At 36.2% G+C, this 22398-nt stretch overlaps 3 protein-coding genes across 3 annotated transcripts in view; 1 reads left to right on the top strand and 2 right to left on the bottom strand.

The window, feature by feature from the left end:
* Positions 1-22398, bottom strand: part of LOC100379024 (protein phosphatase 1G-like) — a 35385-nt gene that overhangs the window by 5044 nt on the left and 7943 nt on the right. Inside the window, exons 2-7 of the mRNA XM_002737746.4 lie at positions 20187-20256; positions 19375-19563; positions 18042-18497; positions 14226-14428; positions 12520-12754; positions 11217-11346 (exon numbers count right to left, since the gene is read on the bottom strand). Coding sequence (XP_002737792.1) covers positions 11217-11346; positions 12520-12754; positions 14226-14428; positions 18042-18497; positions 19375-19563; positions 20187-20256 — 1283 coding nt within the window. The remainder of the gene's footprint in view (positions 1-11216; positions 11347-12519; positions 12755-14225; positions 14429-18041; positions 18498-19374; positions 19564-20186; positions 20257-22398) is intronic.
* Positions 1490-4303, top strand: LOC100370465 (uncharacterized). Its single transcript, XM_085493294.1, has 3 exons — positions 1490-2073; positions 2465-2738; positions 3123-4303. The coding sequence occupies exons 1-3, from the start codon at positions 1490-1492 to the stop codon at positions 3936-3938; spliced, it is 1674 nt and encodes a 557-aa protein (XP_085349420.1). The 3' UTR covers positions 3939-4303.
* LOC146731976 (uncharacterized) lies at positions 4293-7588 on the bottom strand. Its single transcript, XM_085493080.1, has 3 exons — positions 6861-7588; positions 6272-6526; positions 4293-6019 (listed from the first exon to the last, which is right to left on the bottom strand). Exons 1-3 carry the CDS (start codon positions 7303-7305, stop codon positions 5076-5078), a joined length of 1644 nt encoding a protein of 547 aa, XP_085349206.1. The 5' UTR covers positions 7306-7588; the 3' UTR covers positions 4293-5075.

The following is a 22398-nucleotide window of genomic DNA, read 5'->3' as shown; positions in this document are numbered from 1 at the left end:
GTGAGACGAATTAAACAAATCTGACAGAGGACCACCCATGTATCCTTGCTGCAAATATGATAGCATTTGGACTTGCGGTTTTGGACTAGTTGTCGAAAATAACATTTTTTATCAAAAATACAGTACACATTTCGCCCAACCTCCCGCCCGCTTCCGGATTTCGATCGCTTTTTTTTCGCTCGCTTTGTTCAATTCGACCAACCGCCCGTATTTACAGTTCATTGCCTACTTTTTCATGTACAAGTGTACCATTTTTGTTTTTATGATGTTAAAATAAGAATATATACAATCAGAAATTTATAGAACGACCGTTGAAAAAAATACGGTGGATCACACACGGCCATATAAAATTGGTAATAATACATACGCGTAGTAATAATGTCCACCATAAACAAGATCGAACCAAACATGTGAAATCAAATACGACACTGACACAGACACAACTAATATGAAATAAAACCATTCTATTTTTGGTGGAGAGCGAAAAATGTCTACTGTAGAGTACGGTATTCGTTGAGTAACCGTGTGTAGGGTGACGGTTGTCATGCACGCATGGTTTGGGTTTAACACGGGTCAAGTTGTAGTTATGTTAAAATCCGTGGCACCTATAACAATTGAAGAATATCTGCAGGAATAGTAAGACTGTGAAAAAAACGACTGATCGATTGGTATAGAATGACCGTAGTGTACAATTTGTCAAACAAATACAATACTTGCAAATGTAATGTCGGCCAGCGCCCATCTTACTTGTCCGAAGTTGTCGAAGCCGACATCACTGGAGATCGCGTTTTTTAGCTAGGCGGCTGGCAAGCGGACTAACACGTTACATAAACCTGTTGAATTACAATTATTGTTTTTATTTTTGCGCCCAATGTCTCGTTATAAAATAAAGGATTCAAATTTTGCAGGGTATTCAGTTTTTTGCGAACTCTGGGCGAAATACTTTCATGAGCTGTACGTAGTTCACTTACAAGCCAAAACAAAGTCAGCTTGGACATTAAGTTGTGAGACGCCACAAAACAAACGCTGCCAGTGATAGGTTACGTGAATAAAAGAACAAAATAAACGCAATCAAAGGCGCCGACCACACGCTTTGGAAATAAATAGAACGCGTTGCTAAGAGGAATCGCACCTGCATCTCGACGACGTCTGCGGTCATGAGCAGGGTTTGCCGCGTCTTAGAAAAAATGAAAGTTAAAAAGGAATCACTGTCGGGGAACCATTCACAATGTTTGCATGAAAAATCCCACGCGAAAGCGTTTTTTTTTTCCTGATACAAACACTATGGTACCTGAATCCCGATTAATTCATAACTATGAATCGGTAAGGGTCAATTTCCTGCAATCCTTCAAGATTAAATTTGCCTCCGAAAATCTTTCTAACGATGAGCTGGAAGATTGCCATAATTCTCGCGTTTCACAATAAAGTGCGCCCTCGGCGGATAACCTGGAAAGACGCATTTCTCACTTCCGGTGTCGACATCGCAATAATGGCGCCACCAGCGGAGAACGTTGAGAGGCTTATTTGTATGGCGGTCTTCTGTGACTTTAGTCGTCTGCGAGTCCCCGATTTAAAAAAATATTTAACTGATCGTCGTATACCATGTGCTGGGAAGAAGAAAAATGAGTTGGTTGAATTGGCACAAAAAGCAAGCGGTATATACGATGTTATTGAAGATTGTGATCATGATGAATCAGAAAGGAAACGCCGGCGGGTGTTAAATGATGACGGGACTGTTGCTGTTGACCTGAATGGTAAACAAGTGGTGTGGACACGAACACTTCATTGTCTCCCGAAAGTTGCGCTTGGTGACGTGTTTGCGTATTTAATAAAAAACTGCGAGTGGACACCGGAACGACTGACAAAATATAAACACGACGATGGGTATCTTATGTTTAAGGATAGCCATGTAGAGGACGTTCTTTTAGGAAAGGTGTCTGGGCACATAGATCACGTCTATGTCAAAGCTGAGGTGAAACCGGAACAACGCCAAACTGCTCAGCGGTACGCAACTTGGCTACTTCTTTCATCAGATGCTGAAGTTATGTCCGCCGGTTGTGGCTGTGTTGCAGCGTAAGTGTTACCAAACCAGTAATTGTTATAATTATCTTACATGTACTATGTAGTTCAAACATTCATATCTTTAAGAAGCTACATGTAGTGTTTTGTTAATACTAGTATTAATGTACTGAGGCAAACATAATTAATTTGAAAAGATCTACATTGTTTACAAAAATTAGCATGTAAATATAAAGTTGTAAATAACAGTATATTTTAGTATTAAAGAATGCTTTAAAGTTTTAATCACTCCTTCCCACATCTTAGAACAAGTATAGTGCATGCCATCCATTTTCTCTAGTCCCCAGTTTTTAACTATACACACTAAAATAAATTATGGTTATATGGTAAAATATTTTTTTATTGGTTCCTCCATTAAAATATTTTATATTTATTTTTCTATTAGTGATGATGGTTCTTGCAAGCACACAGCTGCTCTACTATTTGCAGTAGCTGAATACGTAGACAGGCAGACTGACAGGGGAACTGCAGTAAGTACCGATGAGACTTGTGTGTGGACTAAGCCCCGCAAAACATCCATACCAGTTAAGGTGGAAGACCTAGATTATCGCAGAGATAAAACAACACCAAGGAAACCTGGTCCCCAACCTAAGAACTACAGACCACTGAGAACAGTGAACAATACAGACATTCTCAGGATTCAAGAGCATTTAAAAAGGGTGAGGTGCTGATTTTCTTAAGGGGTAACCATTTTAAAAATGGGGAGGGGCACTTGAGGAAATTGGATGTACATATTGTAAATTTTACTTTCTTCCCAACATGGTGGCAACATATTTTATAAACTAACAGCCTGTCGGCTGATATAGCTCCGCTGTATACTCTGAAAACAGATTGCCAAAAATATATATTTACCAGTGCCCCATCATAACATAAGAAACTTTGTTTGTATATAGATAAGTACAATTTCCTTTTCTGTCATATTGTTAGACAACTCTTTACCCACCACTTTATTTTAGGCAATAAAACAAAAGGGAAAAGAAAACAAGTCCCCTCCCCCTTATTCACTCAAATATGGATAGTAAATATGACTACATTTTTTCCAGGTATGTGAAGAATCTCATCCTGGTGCATTATTTCTGAAGTTAGTGAAAGATCCACAACTATTGCCTGTGACTAATGTGCCGACGATGCAAGAGATTTATACAACTTACAGATCTTCAGGAAGTAACATGATGTTTTTAGATTACTTAACCCAAAATACAACAGAGCAGCATGTAGAAATTCTAAAAAACCTTCTTCAATGTGATCCTGCATGGTATGAAGCCAGAAAGGGACGTATAACAGCAAGCATTGCTGACTTGGTGAGATCAGTGAGAGATGTTCACAAGTGTGAAACATTAGTCAGTAAGATTTTGGGAACTGCAAAACCTATTGAAAACAGTGCTGTAACTTTTGGTAAAGAAAATGAGCCGGTTGCAAGGCAATTATACTCAATTAGTGAGGTTAAGAAACACAAAAAATTTGAAGTTAATGAGTGTGGACTAATAGTAATGAAAAATAAACCATTTATGGGAGCATCACCTGATGGCACTGTTAATTGTTCATGCCATGAACCAAAACTAATTGAAATTAAATGTTCTTTTAAGCACAAAAATATTGCTGTTGAGAAAATACCTTGCATCGATCCCAAATATCATTTAGAACTAGTTGATGAAACTTTGCATTTAAAGCAGACTTCCCCATGGTACAGCCAGATACAATTCCAGTTAGGTGTGACAGGTATAGCATCTTGTGATTTAGTTGTGTACACACGTAAAGGAATACAAAAAATACCTGTATACTTTGATGTGGACAGATGGGAACTGTTACAGAGTAAAGCAGAACTTGTTTTTAATACTGCTGTACTGCCATTGCTATGAAAACACTTTGACCGCCATATATTATTCCCGCTTAAAATTCAGTGCAAATTTTTACACATTTTGCAAAATTTTCTGTACATTTCACCATAATTATGAATTATACAGATAGTATCAGATACTGCTTTTTGATCAAAAGGTTTGTAAATTATTATCAAGATTTCATGTGGGAGGAGCAAACAGTACAAAACTATTTTGTGTGTGGATCTACCTACCTATCCATATTGTTAGTCAAACTTTTAGTTGATACATGTTGTAAACCTACTCCAACTTGTATGATTACCTTTATTTTCACACACTTACACTATACTTTGGTATGAACAATACCATACATTAAAAAACACTTAACACTCAATATTTATTTTTATGTTTTTATTCAATGCAAGTAAGATGACAGATGAATAATGTATGTTTACTGACATGAATAAATTGTTACAAAAAAATCACAATGAAAATCTGTACGTTTCTTTTAAAAAAAATATATTTTATAGGATTTAGTATGTATCTCTTGGTGTGCTACCCATGTACCTGCTACCTTGACTGGCTGGTCACATACTCCAGAATGATACAACACGTACAGCCAATGGTATGAAATCCTACGTTGTAAGTTTGGCATTCAAATTATAAAAAAAAAAACTTATTTCAACATTTAGCTTGCCTGCTGCTAAAATTATGTACACACATTTACCAACTATAAAAACTAGTGTCGTTTACCTATTTAGTATGATAATTTAATCTAAAAATTGGCATTTAAAAGTATGGTAACAGTAACAACTAATTTGTTAACGGTGCATCATCCATGGTCATAAATCGTGTGAACATATTCACATCATCTGAATTACGTGATTGCTAACCAATCACAATCTAGGATCAATATGTGTGACAATACAATGACTCCCACACAGGAAAAACATGCAATTTTAATCAGATTGGACCATGGCAGAAAAAAAAATTGATAAGTCTGAATTCAGTCAAACAATATGAAAGAACAAAAAACTAATCAGAAATCCAGATAATAATAAAAACTGGACTAGAAAATCATTACTGAAATACATATTTAGTACAAGTGAAGAAGACTTTTTTTTTCTGTAATGGTACATTTGCATACGTGTTGTAAAGATATACATTTGCATTCAAGCATCAGCAACTGTATTTACGCTTAACTGCCTTTTTGGGTACAACTTTAGACATTTTCAATGCTTGTTCGTTTTTAGAATAAAATAAGGGTCCTTTGAGATTGCAGAATGATGCAACAAGTTTAACAATCATTGATGCACAATCCTGTAAAGAAGATGGAATTTGGTGTTTCAAGATCCTCCAACATTTAACACGTTGGATTGCTCTTTCGACATGAATCCTTAGGCGTGCTATTTTTCTTGTTCGTCTAATTTCATTAACATTAAGTCTTTTACCCTTCCCATTAAGCCATTTTCTGGTGAATGGAGGAGCAATGAGAGCAGCATTTTTTTTTAAAAGTAAATCTTCTATATGGAAGCCTCTATCAGCCATCACAGCATCTCCATCATCCAGCTTTTCTATCAGTCCACTTTGTTCTGTAAGATACTTGTCAGAAACATTTCCTGACCACAGGTCACTTACAAATGTGAATGCACCAAAAGGTGAAACCCCAAACAAAACTTTGTATGTATTGTGACTTTTATATTGTGAGTAAGTTTTATATTGTTCATCTTTGTTCTTTGGCCGATCAATAAAAAATTCAGAACAGTCAATTACAACACGGGTATTGGGGAACGACTTTTTAAAGTCCAGTGGCATCCATCCTTGAATATTTGCTTGTGATGGCCAGACAAGTAATGCTGGCACTAAAGTCTGGTACATGTAGGAGATCCATGTGATTGTTATTCTTGATACAGTTGAGCAGCTTACATCGAACAAATCCGCTAGGAGGAGAAGTGGTAAATTTAGACGTAGTCTAATTAAGCACATAAGAAATTGGTAATAATGCGGCAACTGATGTTGCCTTCCTGGTCTTTGTCGCCCACTGTTATGATGATGAGCAGTACTCTCTGCACCTCTCCAGTACTTTAGTTGATCAACACCCCCACTAATTGAGTCATAAACACCTACAACAAAAATAAAAACAAATAAAAATATAGCATATGAACAAAATAAACAATGCAGTACTGAAAACATTACCTTAAACTATGTATTGTCACCACAGAAACTATATATTAAAACTGTACAAAAATAATAAACCAGTAGTATAGCAACACAAGCAATAACACATATACAAAATTACAACAATAACAATTTTGAAAAAAAAATGTTTACAAAATGTTTTAATATGAATGAATTTGATATTGTGAATGTCTCACCCTGAAGAATAGACTTTGAGTGCAATCCTGTATAGAAATTTACTCTCTCATCAGTCTCAGTTGCACAGTTGACTACACCTTGTCCTGGTTTTTTTGAAGATGGTGGTTTAGCTGTACTTTCTAGAACATTTATGTCATCCATGGTCATTGTGGTTTGTGTACTTATGTTAACCAAAATAGGAGATGCAGTATGGAGGTAATCATGATCCAGTGGTTGTGGTGTCTCAACAAATGGACAAACATTAAGCTGCAAACCTATATAAAAATAATGAAGACAGTTTGATATTCAGTAAATTGTTCACTTCAAATGTACAGTCACAAACGTTTGGATGCACAATTATAAATACGAATACTGCCTGATCACAAGCAGCTACCATATTTCTGTGTGAAATTAGTTGATCGTAAAAAACGCAATCCTTTAGAATATAACGAAAACCCTCTGGGATTCAGTGTTTGGGGACCACGTATCATATCATATACACATACTCGACATTAGCCAAACTAACTATACATCAACTAATTTGATTTACGGGCATCGAACGACATGTACGTTTAAAGTCAACAAAAAAATACAACTTACGTCCAATACCAGGTTTCTGCTTTATTGCAACCTCCAACTCTTTGCCAACAGTCGGTACCAATTCATTTGGGACGTTCTCACACACCTGTAAAATTGATGGCCGTGGTTGCCTAGCAGCTTGATGTTTATTCAACGGCCTTTGATTTACAGGTTTCCCCCAGTTGTTCCATGCAAAGTATTTGGGGTCACCGGACGCATTTCCCCACATATCGATCTCATCTTCATCAAAATGTCGGGAACAAAGTCTCGACCGTCTAGAAATATTCAGAATGTCCACTATGTTTTCATCTTTACTTTTTCCGCCACGTCTAATCAAATGTTTCCACCTTGCAATTGCGGTTTTTTCTTGCGGCCATTTTACCCACCTAATACCCTTCATCCAAGGATATTTGTCAAGGTTTCGAAGCTTCGATGTATGTGAATAGCATTCCGAGGATTCGCAAAGGAAGACCATGGCAATAAACTGAATTATTATATGAAAAACAAATTGACGAAATCAAATACGCGCGGTAAAACTTCAGAATAAAGATGTCGACAATTTCCCATGATGCTTTGCGTATCATATGCCTCTCTCTACAGCCCGGTAGGTGGCGCAGTGTATTGTGAAACGCGAGAATTGAGTGCCACCATTTCTGTTCTAAGATGTATTCAGTATAATAATACAAATGTTCACCCCAACAGAGATGGAAATACAGTTTTAGCGACCCGAAGAGCTCATTGTCAACCGAGGCGAAGCACTACGATAAACACTTTCCGTTCCCAATAAATAATAATAATAATAACAAAACAAAAACTTCTCGTTCCCGATATTATGAAATTCTTTCGTTTTGGGGGAAAAACCCTGAAAAAAAACTGATTTTGACAAGATAATTTAGAAATTGATATTAAGAATAATTCATAACGAAATGTTTTCCATATGTACCCATAATTTTTTTTTCATAATTACTGATTACACACGAATATTACAGAAAAAAATAATTTGCTATATTATCTATATTTGTGCCTTTTATTTGTCTTGAATCGTGACTGAAAGGAGCTAGATGAAATTACAAACTATGTAGTGTGTTCGACAACTCATGTATGAACAACAATTTTAATAAATATGATTTTACTTGGTAAAATTACTGTATTTTTCTACATAAAAACAAAAGAATTTTACAATGTCTTTGTTATCATAGCGTTGTTGGTAATAGTTGAAAATGATACATCCACGTGAACCTGCTTATATGAGATCGAAGGAGTCTCTGTTTTCAACAGCCGTATACATCTAACTGCGTCATCGCTAAGTTTCCTAGTGGACCACGAGCTCTGTTCCTTGTTTGCACGTTATCATGTTCACACAATCGCAGACATTATTTGTAAGGGTGCCCTTTGAAATGGCACATTTTCTCGATGTTTTAGCGAGTACTCCGCGGGTATATGGCTTGTTCTCACATCAGCATAATTTTCCTCGAGTTCACTCATCGCTTTCCCACATGCACTTCTCGTTCTTTGCTGCTAACTTTTTTGCACTCTAATATGGTGTTGTTTTTGTATTTCTAAACATCGAGTTTATTTTTGACATTCAACGAGATCGCTTGAATTTTGAATTTGATGACGGTTCGTATTTATCCTTTTTTACAGTGATCAACATTGCGTTCGAGTAGAGTTACTAGTATAATTACAAGCCTGATTTACATTTTTCTTGCGGTGTTTTTCGTCAATGTATTAAATATAAGTGCTTTGGGAAATAACATAATTATATTGCGCGAGTAAAAGAGTTTGGTGAGACTGTCACAACATACTAAAACAGATGTTTTATTTATTTCCAACGCGCGTGGTCGGCGCCTCTGATTGCGTTTATTTTGTATTTTTGTTTTCAAAATGTATCACTGGCTGCGTTTGTTTTGTTTTCCTCAACAAATTAACTGTTCCGAGATCTCTTTCATTTTTCGTTCGGCTGCTGCCAATCCGATAATTCGTCGCCGCATGTACTCAGACAAGCGATTAATCGTCACAGTCATTATACTAGTAATTTAAGTCCAATTGATTTGTAGAAATTCAGCTATGCGATAATTATATGTGCAGTTTTGTTTTGCGCACCCAGACACGAGCAAAAGTTAACCAATAGATTTTCTGAACTACAGCATTCGTATTACTTATGCAAATTGAGTAAGGGTCATAGTGTGAGTTGCGTTCGAAAATAACAAAGTGTCAAATTATTTTGAGCGCCGTTCGGAATAAATTCAGTCAAAATCACACACAGAAACACACACACAACACACAAATACTAGTACTCAATACATATCGCGATTGACCAGTTATATAGCTGCTTGAACTACACAAGGACGTAAATATGTAAATACAGGTCACAGTTCGACTTGCGTAGCAAACGTTACAATGTGTCAAGTGATTTGAAGGCGTCTTTGTTCCAAAACAGAGAAGCAATAGGCGTTGTGTTTTGAATCGTCATTAAAACCTAAATTTATTACGAATAAAAACTTAAGTTTATACATACAATGTACGGTCATTGTTACTCCAGCGGTCGGCTGGCAAGCGGACGATGTTTCTGAAGCCAGCCATAGCAGGATTGAGCGAGCGAACAAAAGCGAGCGAGCGAGCGAGCGAGCGAGCGAACAAAAGCGAACGCGAGCGAGCGGAAAAAAAGCGGTCGGTTTCCGGTCGGAAAGCAGCGAGCGGTCGGAAATTAAGCGATAAGCGGTCGGAAAAAAAGCGATAAAAGCGGGAGGTTGGGCGGAATGAGTACTGTATTCTCTAAAAATCCAAATTTCCATATTTTGACATGAATTCAACAAATCTGACAGAGGACCACCCCAAGTACCTTTGGTACAAATATGAATGTAAATGGTCAAGAACTTTTGAAGAAGAATTTGTTTAAAGAAAAATTTCACGCGGGACACGGGACGGACGCCGCTGGTGAGACCCATATACTAACAGCTCCGCTGGGTCATCTACAATATTTTCAACTTCTTGTTGAAAACCACAAGGCTGATTTGCTTTGATATTATACATATTATTCATTTTCTAATGATATCTTCTGTTCTTTAATTTAAATGTGCATTGCTAACTGTGGAGCTATCTCAGTCAACAGGCTGCTTGTTTTCCTATCCACTAACAAGTGCATTTACAGATTAAAATGGGTCAAATTCAGATAAATCATTTTGCACATAATTTACAACATACTTTTATGTGTACTCACATGTACACATACCATGTTTTCATTTACCGTACTCGACCGCGTTAGCGCCCATGCCCGGGCAAGCGCCCACCCCCCACTTTTGCGCAATTTTTATATTTGGGGTCACATTCGGCAAAGCGTCCACCCCTTCAAAATGCAACTAATTTAAAACTTGGTCTTGCGTAATGAATCTTGGTAATCGTTTTTATATGATACAGCGTGGATATCGATCGCTGTAAATATGTTGTGAATGCGTAGAACACGGTAACCGTGCGTAACCTACGCTTCGACAATGACCTGTTAATACAAGTAAAATGCGGTAAATATTTCATGCCATATTCAGTTTACCTCGCAAAAATGGCTAGTTACTAGTTTTTTGGAAAAACTATGTCGTTTATTTGCTGAAATCAATTCCAACAGATCGTACTTCGACATCGATAATTCACTTCCGCATTGCGTTACCGGAAAGTTTTCAGGAATTTCCGAAGAATTGCGTCAGTACAACACAGCATTGTGATTGGTTGATAACCAACTTGACCCATTAGGTCAAAGGACGCCGCTGCAGGTGAAATCTGCAAATGCATCATGGCGGAAAGTGATTTTCATCGAGAGTTTGCGTACGATCCAACACCTTCGTCAATAGAGATAATATGACAATTTTGACTTCGACTGTGTTCCAACAGACTCAAATGTTTTTAATTTCGTAAAATCTGGTGGTACGTAATTAATATTGTAATAAAATGTGCATATTTTTTGTGATCATTTCTGTTCCTTCATTGTGAAAATTAATGACGACTCAACTAATTTCGTAATTTGATTTCCCTCAAAGACGTAATCTGTCACTTGATGAATAAAATTTTTCATTTGCACTCTATTTCGAGGGGGGTGCTCGGGTAAGCGCCCACCCCTAAAAAATCGTGATTTTCTGAGTTGAGGCCCCTGGGCGCTAACGCGGTCGAGTACGGTAAACTAAATATCGAAATAACTAAAAGATTTTCAGTAGACTATTTCCCCAGTGCAGACTATGAACAGGACTATTTTGTGAATTTGTGATGAAAAGTGGGAACTGGTGGTGAAAAGGTTAACATCAGAATGCGCCTTAATTGTGACCTCATTATGTTGTCTATCAGACGTTATACAGTTTGAAACACAGGAGCAACACTGCAATGACAAAAAGTTGACCTTACCAAATGCCATCGCAGGCAACAACCATAAATTCATCTTCAGGAGTCAAGGTCAATGTCTGTATGTCTGGGAATGCTGATATCATTTGTTCTTTGGCGGGAAGAGCCGAGTTCTTCTTGTAACAATGATCACCTGTGAATGAAGAAATACACCAGTGGTGTTATGTAGTGATCCACTATATGTTTGATACTACACTTAAACTCCCCATAGATGACAATGTAAAAACAGAGAAGCAGTGAGTGTGTTATGTACCCAAAGTTTATAACAAAATTTTAAACAAGCTTTTTTTATCACTTTTTACCAAAAATGACAAAAATATTCATCAAAATTAGAGAATTGAAGATTTCATCATGAAATGAACATATCTAAGAGAGGCCTACCCAAGGTACATATACACCAAGTACCAAAGCATTCAGGCTTGTAGTTTTCAAGAAGAAGTCGAAAAAGTAAAACATTGACGGACAATCACTCGTATGATAAGCTCCACTTAACAAAGTCAACAGCGGAGCTAGAAAGTGTCATGTTTTGGAAATGTAGACCCAGCTGACTTCTCACTCATAATAAATCATTCTGCAACTTCAAAACTAGCTAATTTTCACTAAAATTCCATTCATCCTGGACTCACAATTGTGTTATGTAAATTTCTATTCCCATGGGTTGTACAACTAATAATAATGCACAATTTGTGATCTATTTCGCTCATAAATGCAGCATGTCGTATGAACAGCACACTGGAGATAAAATCATAAATAGTAAAACTGTGATGTGTAATGTACATCTTAAGTATTGACCATTCCCAGTGAACACTCAAAGAAAAATGTGTTGTCCAATATGGCTAGCACACATACAATTTTCCAATAAAAAAAAAAACAAGATTCACATTGCCAATCACAAATTGATTGGGATATTCCCCTTCCTTTTTTTTCAAAACCTAGATGAAACACTGCTATACATATTGCTATGAAATAATGTCTATATCCATTGCCTAAAAAGATTATAGTGAATTTGGCTGGTAATGTTAGCAGTTGAAAAACATGTGACATACTGCGATCACAAAAATAAACCATCATTTTGAAATTGTGTACATTACGATGTAAATAATACGATATAAAAATAGTATATCTGCAAGTTACATTTATATATCAGCCCATACCACCTACCTATCTAATTTAATTTTTTTTAAATTTAGATTTGAAATTATCAAAAAATTCTAGAAAAGTACATAAAAGCAAGCAAAAATGATGCACCAAACTTTTGCTGGAAAAAAAAAAGAGATAGCGAAAACATAATAAAATATTCTCTCACCTAGAGCTCGTGACATATTGAGTCCACCGTTCACTCTCCCGTCCATGGTGACTTTACCGCCGGCTTTCTCAATGCGTTTTCTTTCTAGCTCATCTTCTGGTTTGTGGTCAATGGATAGATCAATTGCTTTGTTTGACCTGGAAACAATACATCTTGAGTCACCTGCATTTCCCACAATTAATTGGTTCCCTCGAAGTAAAGCAACAACGCATGTGCAGCCACTGTCGCTGCCAGGCTGTGATTGGAAGGAAAAGTAGTAACTTAGATTACTTGGTTATTCATATTTTTTTTTTATTCATTCATAACTTCATTTTACAGAATATTTCCAATGAACATTTAATTTAAAGATAATGTGCAATACATGCAGTGTTGTATTTGCTATATCTCGCTCAACTAACGCCTAAAATCAGTATTCCTTTCACTATTACTCACTTTACCAATGCCTAGAATCTAGTGTTCCATACAGTATTACCGTACTCACTTCACTAATGCCTAGAATCTACCGTATTCCATTCACTATTGCACCCTTTACTTATGCCTAGAATCTCCAGTGTTCCATTCACTATGGCTCACTACACAAATGCCTAGAATCTAGTGTTGCATTCACTATTACTCACTTTACCGTACTCACTTTACTAATGCCTAGAATCTACGGTATTCCATTCACTATTGCACCCTTTACTTATGCCTAGAATCTCCAGTGTTCCATTCACTATGGCTCACTACACAAATGCCTAGAATCTAGTGTTGCATTCACTATTACTCACTTTACCATAATCACTTTACTAATGCCTAGAATCTACGGTATTCCATTCACTATTGCACCCTTTACTTATGCCTAGAATCTCCAGTGTTCCATTCACTATGGCTCACTACACAAATGCCTAGAATCTAGTGTTGCATTCACTATTACTCACTTTACCATACTCACTTTACTAATGCCTAGAATCTACGGTATTCCATTCACTATTGCACCCTTTACTTATGCCTAGAATCTCCAGTGTTCCATTCACTATGGCTCACTACACAAATGCCTAGAATCTAGTGTTGCATTCACTATTACTCACTTTACCATACTCACTTTACTAATGCCTAGAATCTACGGTATTCCATTCACTATTGCACCCTTTACTTATGCCTAGAATCTCCAGTGTTCCATTCACTATAGCTCACTACACAAATGCCTAGAATCTAGTGTTCCATTCACTATTACTCACTTTACCGTACTCACTTTACTAATGCCTAGAATCTACGGTATTCCATTCACTATTGCACCCTTTACTTATGCCTAGAATCTCCAGTGCTCCATTCACTATGGCTCACTACACAAATGCCTAGAATCTAGTGTTCCATTCACTATTACTCACTTTACCGTACTCACTTTACTAATGCCTAGAATCCATGCAATGGAACGTTACATAAATTCTGCAGCATGGTTAATATCACAACCAAATTATGTGGCTTCCAATCTTTTCCATAACTACCGGGTAAAACTGAATATTCTCAACTAATTTATTCAACTAATTTCTTCAACTAATGCAACATTATGCATGATCAGGGGGCCAAGTATGGTCATGACATCAGTGTCCAAACATAGTCAGTGCTGCTATAACCTAGAACGGACATCATTTTGTGGAATAAGGTAACTGCATAGATTCTAACTTGTAGGGGATAACTAGTAATTATTTTTTTCTGTAAAAACCAACCTCTTCTTGTTCTGAAAAGACACCGCTACGTTGACGGCCTGTTGCTTCCTCTTCTTCTTCACTGCTATCCTCCTCGCCTTCCTCATCGTCATCTTCATCATCGTCGTCGTCATCGTCATCATCCTCCGCTTCGTCATCATTTTCATCCTCATCTTCAACATGATCTTGCCCTTCTTTGTAATCTTCATCATCCTCATCCTCATCTAAGAATCATTTGGAAAGAGGAAAATATTCATTATCAGTGACATGTATGACCTCACAACTAATTAATCAAAGTTAAGCACTGCAAAACTCCCGTGTGAATACAGAATATATGCAATCACTGTTATTTTATAAAACAATATCTAGGAAAAATAAATTCCCAGTGACAATTCGTGAAGGAGCAATGGCATAGATTGGGATCATAAACCAGCAGAAGTTTACTGCCGATATATAGCAAATTTGTCCTGAAGTTTTGCTTACAAAGGCAGAAATGAAAGTAATACTGTTATGCAATTTTTGATCAAAATCTGCTCAGACATTTTTGTGATTTTGCTTATGCAAACATGTACACCAAACTCATCATCTCCATTGTGTACTTTGGAAACACAGGATGGCATATTGTGTTGTAACTTGCACTTACATATGTAATAACATCCTATAAGTAGGACCGTAGTTAAGCAATGGATTAAGCATGATCATCAATATCTAAATGTGAACCTCGGAATATTTTTAGTGGTTTGAATTATAAATACGAGCGATTTATCTGTTGAAATTCAACAACAAAATCATCATAAAGCAGAAACGAGCAGAGATTGGGGGGAAATAAGTACCTCATTTTGTTTTCAGCAGGAACAAAAAAATGTATGAATGTAAAATCTCAGTGGCTTCCAGTTTCCTCTTTAAAAGAATACATAAACTAAAGTGCAGTTTTGAGTGCAACAGCAGTTTGGGTTTTCAAAAAAAATAAAATGGGACCAAAAAGTGTCGCCGTAGTCATTGACGCCTATTCAAGAGTATTGATGTTTATTGCGACTAGCGGTGAATGAGTTAGCTTCATTTCGACAATGAGTTGTTATCGCTGTAAACAATGTTAAATTATTCTTCAAATGCTCAGTTTATCTTTTGAAAACAACTAATTTTTCTACTTAAAAAAAGAAAATCATGCAGTTTTTCCATCAAAATCCAAGCCAAAAGATCCTACTACATCATCAGCAAGTCTCTTCCAGGTTGCGTTCAATAACATTAACATATTTAAATGAGCTATGGTAATTTGAACATGTTGGCATTATCCATCATTTTGAATGGTTAATTAGCAATTTGACCTCTCAGGTCAAAGAACACTGTTTGGAGGTCAATAATATACTGAAAGCCGACAAGCAACCAGGCGAATGAATTTTTAGAGGAGTTGAAATTTTAAAATTTTTGTGGTAACCTAACTACCCATTTCTTTTTTTACGTACTTTACACTTTGAAAACAACTGATCCTGGGGACTATAGTGGCACTGATATACATGTTCTAGCATCACAGATAGTGTACCACTGAAACATGGTACAATGATAACACAATGCAAGCCCAAACAAAAGTTGGCAGAGCCATCTCGATGCTGGGAAAATAAGAGTATTTAAAGGTGTGTTTTGGAGCAATGGATTGGCAAACAGGCAGAAAAGCAATTTCAAAAACTTAGACTTTGTTTTCATGAAAACTTGAAGTATACATGAGGGTACGTATTATTATTTATTTAGGAAACTCAATTTTTTACTGAAGGAATTAAACTAAATTAAATAATCATGTTAGAAATTGACTACTGTTCAACTCTGGACGTTTAGTTGTACTTAGCGTATGTTACTATGACAATCAACCAATTCAAGAAAAACAGTTGACAATGACTAAATGCATGGTCACAGCCAAATCGCTGTTTAATTAAAATAAAAAAATCAAAGAAAACAGAGAACTCTAAGACAGAAAGAGAAACACAAGCGATGTATTCGAACAACATGCAATGATGCATTACGACAGCCAAGTTTGTTTCACCTCGATCAATGCAGCAATACCCACAATGCACTATTCTCATGGGTATGTGGAAGTTCATAGCCAAGCATACTGCAGTCAAGAACAAGGTAAGAAATTATGTGACAAGACAATCTCAATTTGCTGTCGATTTCCAGGTTCAGGTTCGGGTGCGTTTACAAGATCGATACGAACTACACTGCCGAGTGTAAACTCCACGGTCAGTCACCACAAACACCACGGTCAGTCACCACAAACACCACGGTCAGTCACACAAAGTCCCCCAAATTCAAAATGGATTTTTAAATGCACCGGGGAACAAGAGACGAACAATTGTGCATACTTAGATGACGACTCCACGCTATACGCAGCGTAAAAATGGCAATTCAAACTTTGCTTACAGATTTTCCCGGGCAGATTTACATAATAATACAGTTCGATAACACGGCCAGTCACATATAATCCATCAAAAGGAAACTGCAAGTCGTATAATGCCAAAACAGTACCATGATTTCACAACTTTCGAAATACGTTCGCTTTTATCGACGTGCACTGTACAACAGTTTAATGTCTTCCTGTTCGCAAGAACACAAAGCCTAAACTATCAGAAATTCGTAACACATAATTCGAGTGATGGAATAACAAAATTACTCATCATTTGTAAATTCAATCCATCGAAAAAATGTAAAAAACATTTTTATAAACAATTTTTATTACATAAATACACTTTAAAAAGAAACAAGATTCATAAACATAAATCTATTTGAATACATTCTCGCTACAAACTACACAATACGAGTTTCTTCACAGCACAAACTATTGGAATCATGCACACGTGTGAGTACTTCGGTGACACATTTTATAGCTACGCCCAAAATAGTCCATCATTTATTGCGCAACTGTGACCAAACTACATCATTCTGTTAACATCCACACATTTTTATAAAATCTCCATGCACTTTTTGACCTTTCCTAAGTAAAAAACACTACAATTTACTCCAGAAAACAATTTTTATTCGTACATTCCTACATTCTTGCATACTAATGAGGGGTTCAGACACATTCAAAGCTGAACAATTTTCTTGGACTGATAAAGCTGGTCAATCCTTTCCTAGCAACAATTTGTCACACGCAACGTAATATTACGTAATTGGTATAGTACAGGTGCGATGGTTCAAATACCAAAATGGCAACAGCAACATAAAGACTTCCCTGGCGGTGATGATAACATACGAACACGGAGCCAACAGATGAGGTTTCAACTGGTACTGGTATTATTATACTCTGCAAACATCAAGTACAATAACGCGGTAAAACTCCAAACCTCCAATAATTAGATATTTAAACTCCAACACAATTCAACGAGATCTCCGATCTGAACTCAGTGCTAAACAACTCCCCTATATACACCCCCACTGTCTATAAATAGACCATTACATCAGCATACATAATGAGTCTGGCACTTACTACAAATTTCTAGAATGTTCCATTACCTTCTATTGCCTCCTACAGTGTTCTATTACCTACTCAACCAGTTTCTAAAAAAAATCTAGAATATTCCATCCAGACACAGTATGGTTCTAGAACATTCTCAGTGACATGGAAGCGGTAAATAAGTGTATGCGACACAATTCATGACCCAAAATAAATTGAAAGAACAGAAAAATATACCAAACCATTACAATAAGATTTATTCAACAAGTCACAGTTTATATAATTATTGCCAATATCCATACATGTAGATAACAATACATTCATACATTCATCTCGCGTAACTGATGTATGCCCTCACATCACAATTCACATAGAGGGCGCTACATACTTACCAACATCGCCATTTTCAGCTGTTGATCCGCCTGGCTTAGCATCTTTCTCATTCTGTGTTTTACCTGCATTATTCTCCACAGTCTTATTTGAAATCTCTGGATGACTTTTACCATTGCATTTTTTTGGTGTGACACAGTCTGTTTCTGAAACCCCACTTTCAATGTCACCCTTTTCCTTGGAATCATTGTGTTCATTTTTTATTTCGTCTGCACTGTCAATAGTGTCTGATTTTTGACCATTTATTTTGGTGTCCCCAGTTCCTTCAAACTCATTGATAAGAGGATTTATTTTGCTTTTACTTTTCGAGATCATGGGTGAAAGGAGATCTTCCTGATTAACTTTTTTCCTGAGTGCTTTGGTTTTGGAATGTTCTTTGAGCTGTTGTCCATATTTGGCCAGAAGGTCTGACAGAGGTAGGGTTGCTTCTTCCGCTAACATAGCTGCTTCCTCGGAATCTATTGGGAAAGTTAGAATACAAAATGGTTTAGCAAAGAAATGCACACAGGATTATTGTATTAATCATGCCAATGTCAATCTAAGTTACAACTACTGGTTTCAGACATAAACCACAGTTATAGTTCAATGCTTAGACAACAGAATGCAAACATTTGGTGTTGTTATTATCCATGTACATGTTCCACTAATTTTTTGTGTTTTAGTACTAGAGATGTCATCATTTTTTGTGTTTTTGTGCAAGTGATGTCATCATTTTTTGTGTTTTTGTGCAAGTGATGTCATCATTTTTTGTGTTTATGTGCAAGAGATGTCATTTTGTGTTTTAGTTACTAGAGATGTCGTCATTTTTTGTGTTTTAGTGCAAGTGAGGTCATCATTTTTTTGTTTAAGTACTAGAGATATCATTTTTTTGTGTTTTTGTGCAAGTGATGTCATCATTTTTTGTGTTTTTGTGCAAGTGATGTCATCATTTTTTGTGTTTTTGTGCAAGTGATGTCAACATTTTTTGTGTTTATGTGCAAGAGATGTCGTTTTGTGTTTTAGTTACTAGACATGTCGTCATTTTTTTGTGTTTTAGTGCAAGTGATATCATTTGTCTTTCAACACAAAGCATGTCATTGTCTGTTTCAGTGAAAGTGATGTCAACATTTCATTTCGAATAATATTTATGCATTTCATTTCAGGTGATGTCATCATTATTAAGATTTCAGTGAGTGATGTCACATGTACATTTCATTACAGGTGGTGTCATCATTTTTGTTTTTTCGGAGTACGAGATGTAATTTTTTTGTGTTTCAGTGCAAATTAACAGAATGATGTAAATTTATATTTTGTTAATTTATACATTTGTGTAAGAATCACATTTAGTTATCTCACCTTTATCATCCTCATCAAGCGTTCCTGCGATTTGTTTCAGCTCTCGTATAACTTCATCCTTAGTTAACACGGCATCAAACTCCATGAAAGCATCTTCCAAAGCCTTGTGAAGGTCACCGTCTTTGTATGCTTTGCTGTTTTGTATGATTTCCGGCAAATGTTGTGCGCAATATATAGCTACTTCTGAACCTATACAGATAAAATTAAAAAAAATAGAGTAAATCTGCCGAATATAAAGTAAACAGATTTGTTATACTATATAAAATGTACAAGAAGAAATATCATGTTTTCTAGCACACGAACAATATACTAACAACAAAATGCTCATATTATACATTTTGTTAATTAGATTTTAAAATGTGGTAGTCTCGGTGACCAATAATTCTAAACAACGCAGTTGAACATTTGTAATTTTACAAAATGCTTGCTGGTGGTGTTTCTATGGTCATTTAATGATTCAGAATAGAAATAAATATATTATTTTGTATTTGGATATTTCAACAACAAAAAGATATTACGGTAGAAAGTGAAAATAATAGGGTTTTGAATTTCGTCATTTTTTTTTTTTTTTTTGCAACCAGAAGTTCACCACATAAAGTAAAATAGGGAAGTGTTTGTTTTCTGTTTCATAGGATGTTCTGTCAATCCCAATTTTAATGCATGTATTCAAAAGCAATATATAATAGATGTGGTATTGAGTAATCATACTACAAAACAACAGCATTGTTCTAAAACACCACCACCACCCCCCTCACCGAGAAGCTAAAAATTTGTCTGGCCTAAGCCTAACTGGTTATTAATATTTTTATTACCTCCGTGACCATCATAGACACCAAACATGGCAGTCTCTTCATCCAGTTCCAATATAGCATTGTGAGCATCCTGCATAAGTAAAATAGATTATTTGACATTCAATTGATACAATTTATTATTATTATTATTCAGAGGAAATACTATTTTGTATGGCTATAATTCTTTAATGAATTAATTACCATAATTTAATTTTAACAAGCAGCCTGTCGGCTGAGATAGCTCCGCTGTTAGCAATGCACATGGCAATTAAAGAACAGAAGATATCATTACAAAATGAACAAATCGGAGAGAGGTCTACCCAAGGTACAGATACACCAAGTATCAAAGCATTCAGGCTTGTAGTTTTCAAGAAGAAGTTGGAAAAGTAAAACATTGACACGGACGACAACGACTGACAATCACTCAAAGTCGACAGCGAAGCTAAAGAAGTTAGATCCCTAAATGCAGATACCTTAGTAAATAAACCATGATTATTACATCATACCAACAGATTCTAGACTTCTCAAATATACAATTTAAACTAATTTTTGCTGTCATGCATTCTTGTATGAGGGCTTGAACTCTTTAGCAAAGAAGTACTTGAAGTTCAATTGCACTCCAAAATGATGAGTTGCATGTTCTTGTCCTAATAAAATGCAACCTCTCATCAATGTATTAAAACACTAGTTTCCATGCTTTTGGTGCAGCCAAATTTATTTAATTTTTCATTGTAACTTTGTGGCAATGAAATCCTTTTAATTTTCCAGTACATGCTCTTAACAATAAGTGTGAATGAATTGCTACATGCGAGCAATACACGACCACAGTCAGCAGGAGTAATGGAATCTATGCATACATTTGCATAAAAGGCAGTTGATCTGTGACCGTCAACAACTGCCACGGAGATGACCGAGGTGCACCACCAGTTTGATTTCCTACTCTCCCCTTAGTTAGCTTTCAGCTGGCTTAAATCTAGCTTGGCATGCTTGTATTCAAATTATGCAATATATAGCAACGACTGTAAATACTCAAAGGAACAAGTTGAAATTACTGATTCACAATGAAATAGCAAGGTTTTATAAAAAGGCAAAGGAAGATAATAGCTAGCTTGGAAGGTAATTAAGTTCTGCTCAGACCATGTTGTAGTTGGGCATAAAGACATTTTGAAGTCTTTGTGAAGTTCAAGCCCTCTGACATGAATGTACATATTTACATTAGTCAATAAGTAATATTTTAGTTCTGTAAACTATTATTTCAACTACTATTTGGTAACTCTGGCATGTTTCAGGGTTGGTTTGTTTTTTTTACTAGAATTTGCATTTGGGTATGTTTTTTTTGGTATACATTTTTGTTGAGTGTATTTTTCACAAATATTTATTGAAATGCATGACATAGATAAGAGAAATGTTTATTTTACTGGTAACAAGTGTAGGAGTGCTAGTTAAACCAAGGTATACAGAATTATTTGGAATACACACATTGTGGCAATGTTTTCTGATGTTTTAAAATAAACTTAATTTGAAACCTAATTTTGCCACGTTTTTTTATTCCTTATGTTGAGTACTGTTTTCACATTTTTAAAGTATCCTTGCACGTTAATGTTATGAACTTTCACACATACACCCTAACACCTTAATTGTACATAGTTGTCATTTTCACAAATTGCAATCGTCTTAGTCGAGCCAATTTCAGAACTGACTGACTCCTCTCATATTAATCTACATATTCTTCTCTAGATTAATTTACAGGAAGAGGTTGCATTAATAGACTTTATTTTAAGTCCCCACAACACTCTTGATTTTACTACACCACAGTTCCCATATATCTTCGGTTTGGAAACGTATCAATCAGCTGGACTAGTGGGACAACGCCAGTGTTCTCCCCAGCATTCAATTTGTGTGCGGGGGCCGCCACGCTGCTTTCCCTGCCCGCCACTGTGGTCTCGAGCCGCCACGGTGATTAGTAAGACCGCCACAGTGCTTTTTTCATTGTTTATCCCATGAACTGTATTACAAAAATAAAGTACGAAATACGTAGCTATTAGGGATCTCACCACGCTGGTCGGCCCCGACTGGCACTCAAAATTAGCGACCACCACGCTTCAAACCAAGGACTATTGTCCGATTATTATAATTAAGTACCGACCGACAGGCATCCTGCCAGTTGTGGATTATAATTTGTAAATAATAGCGGCTTATAAACAATACAAGTCAATTTTGTAAAATTAGCACC

The sequence above is a fragment of the Saccoglossus kowalevskii genome, chromosome 18 (genome assembly GCF_978046115.1).
Source record: "Saccoglossus kowalevskii chromosome 18, keSacKowa6.1, whole genome shotgun sequence".
NCBI lineage: Eukaryota > Metazoa > Hemichordata > Enteropneusta > Harrimaniidae > Saccoglossus > Saccoglossus kowalevskii.
Note: the sequence above shows the minus strand (reverse complement) of the source record. Positions and strands in the feature narration are given on the sequence as shown.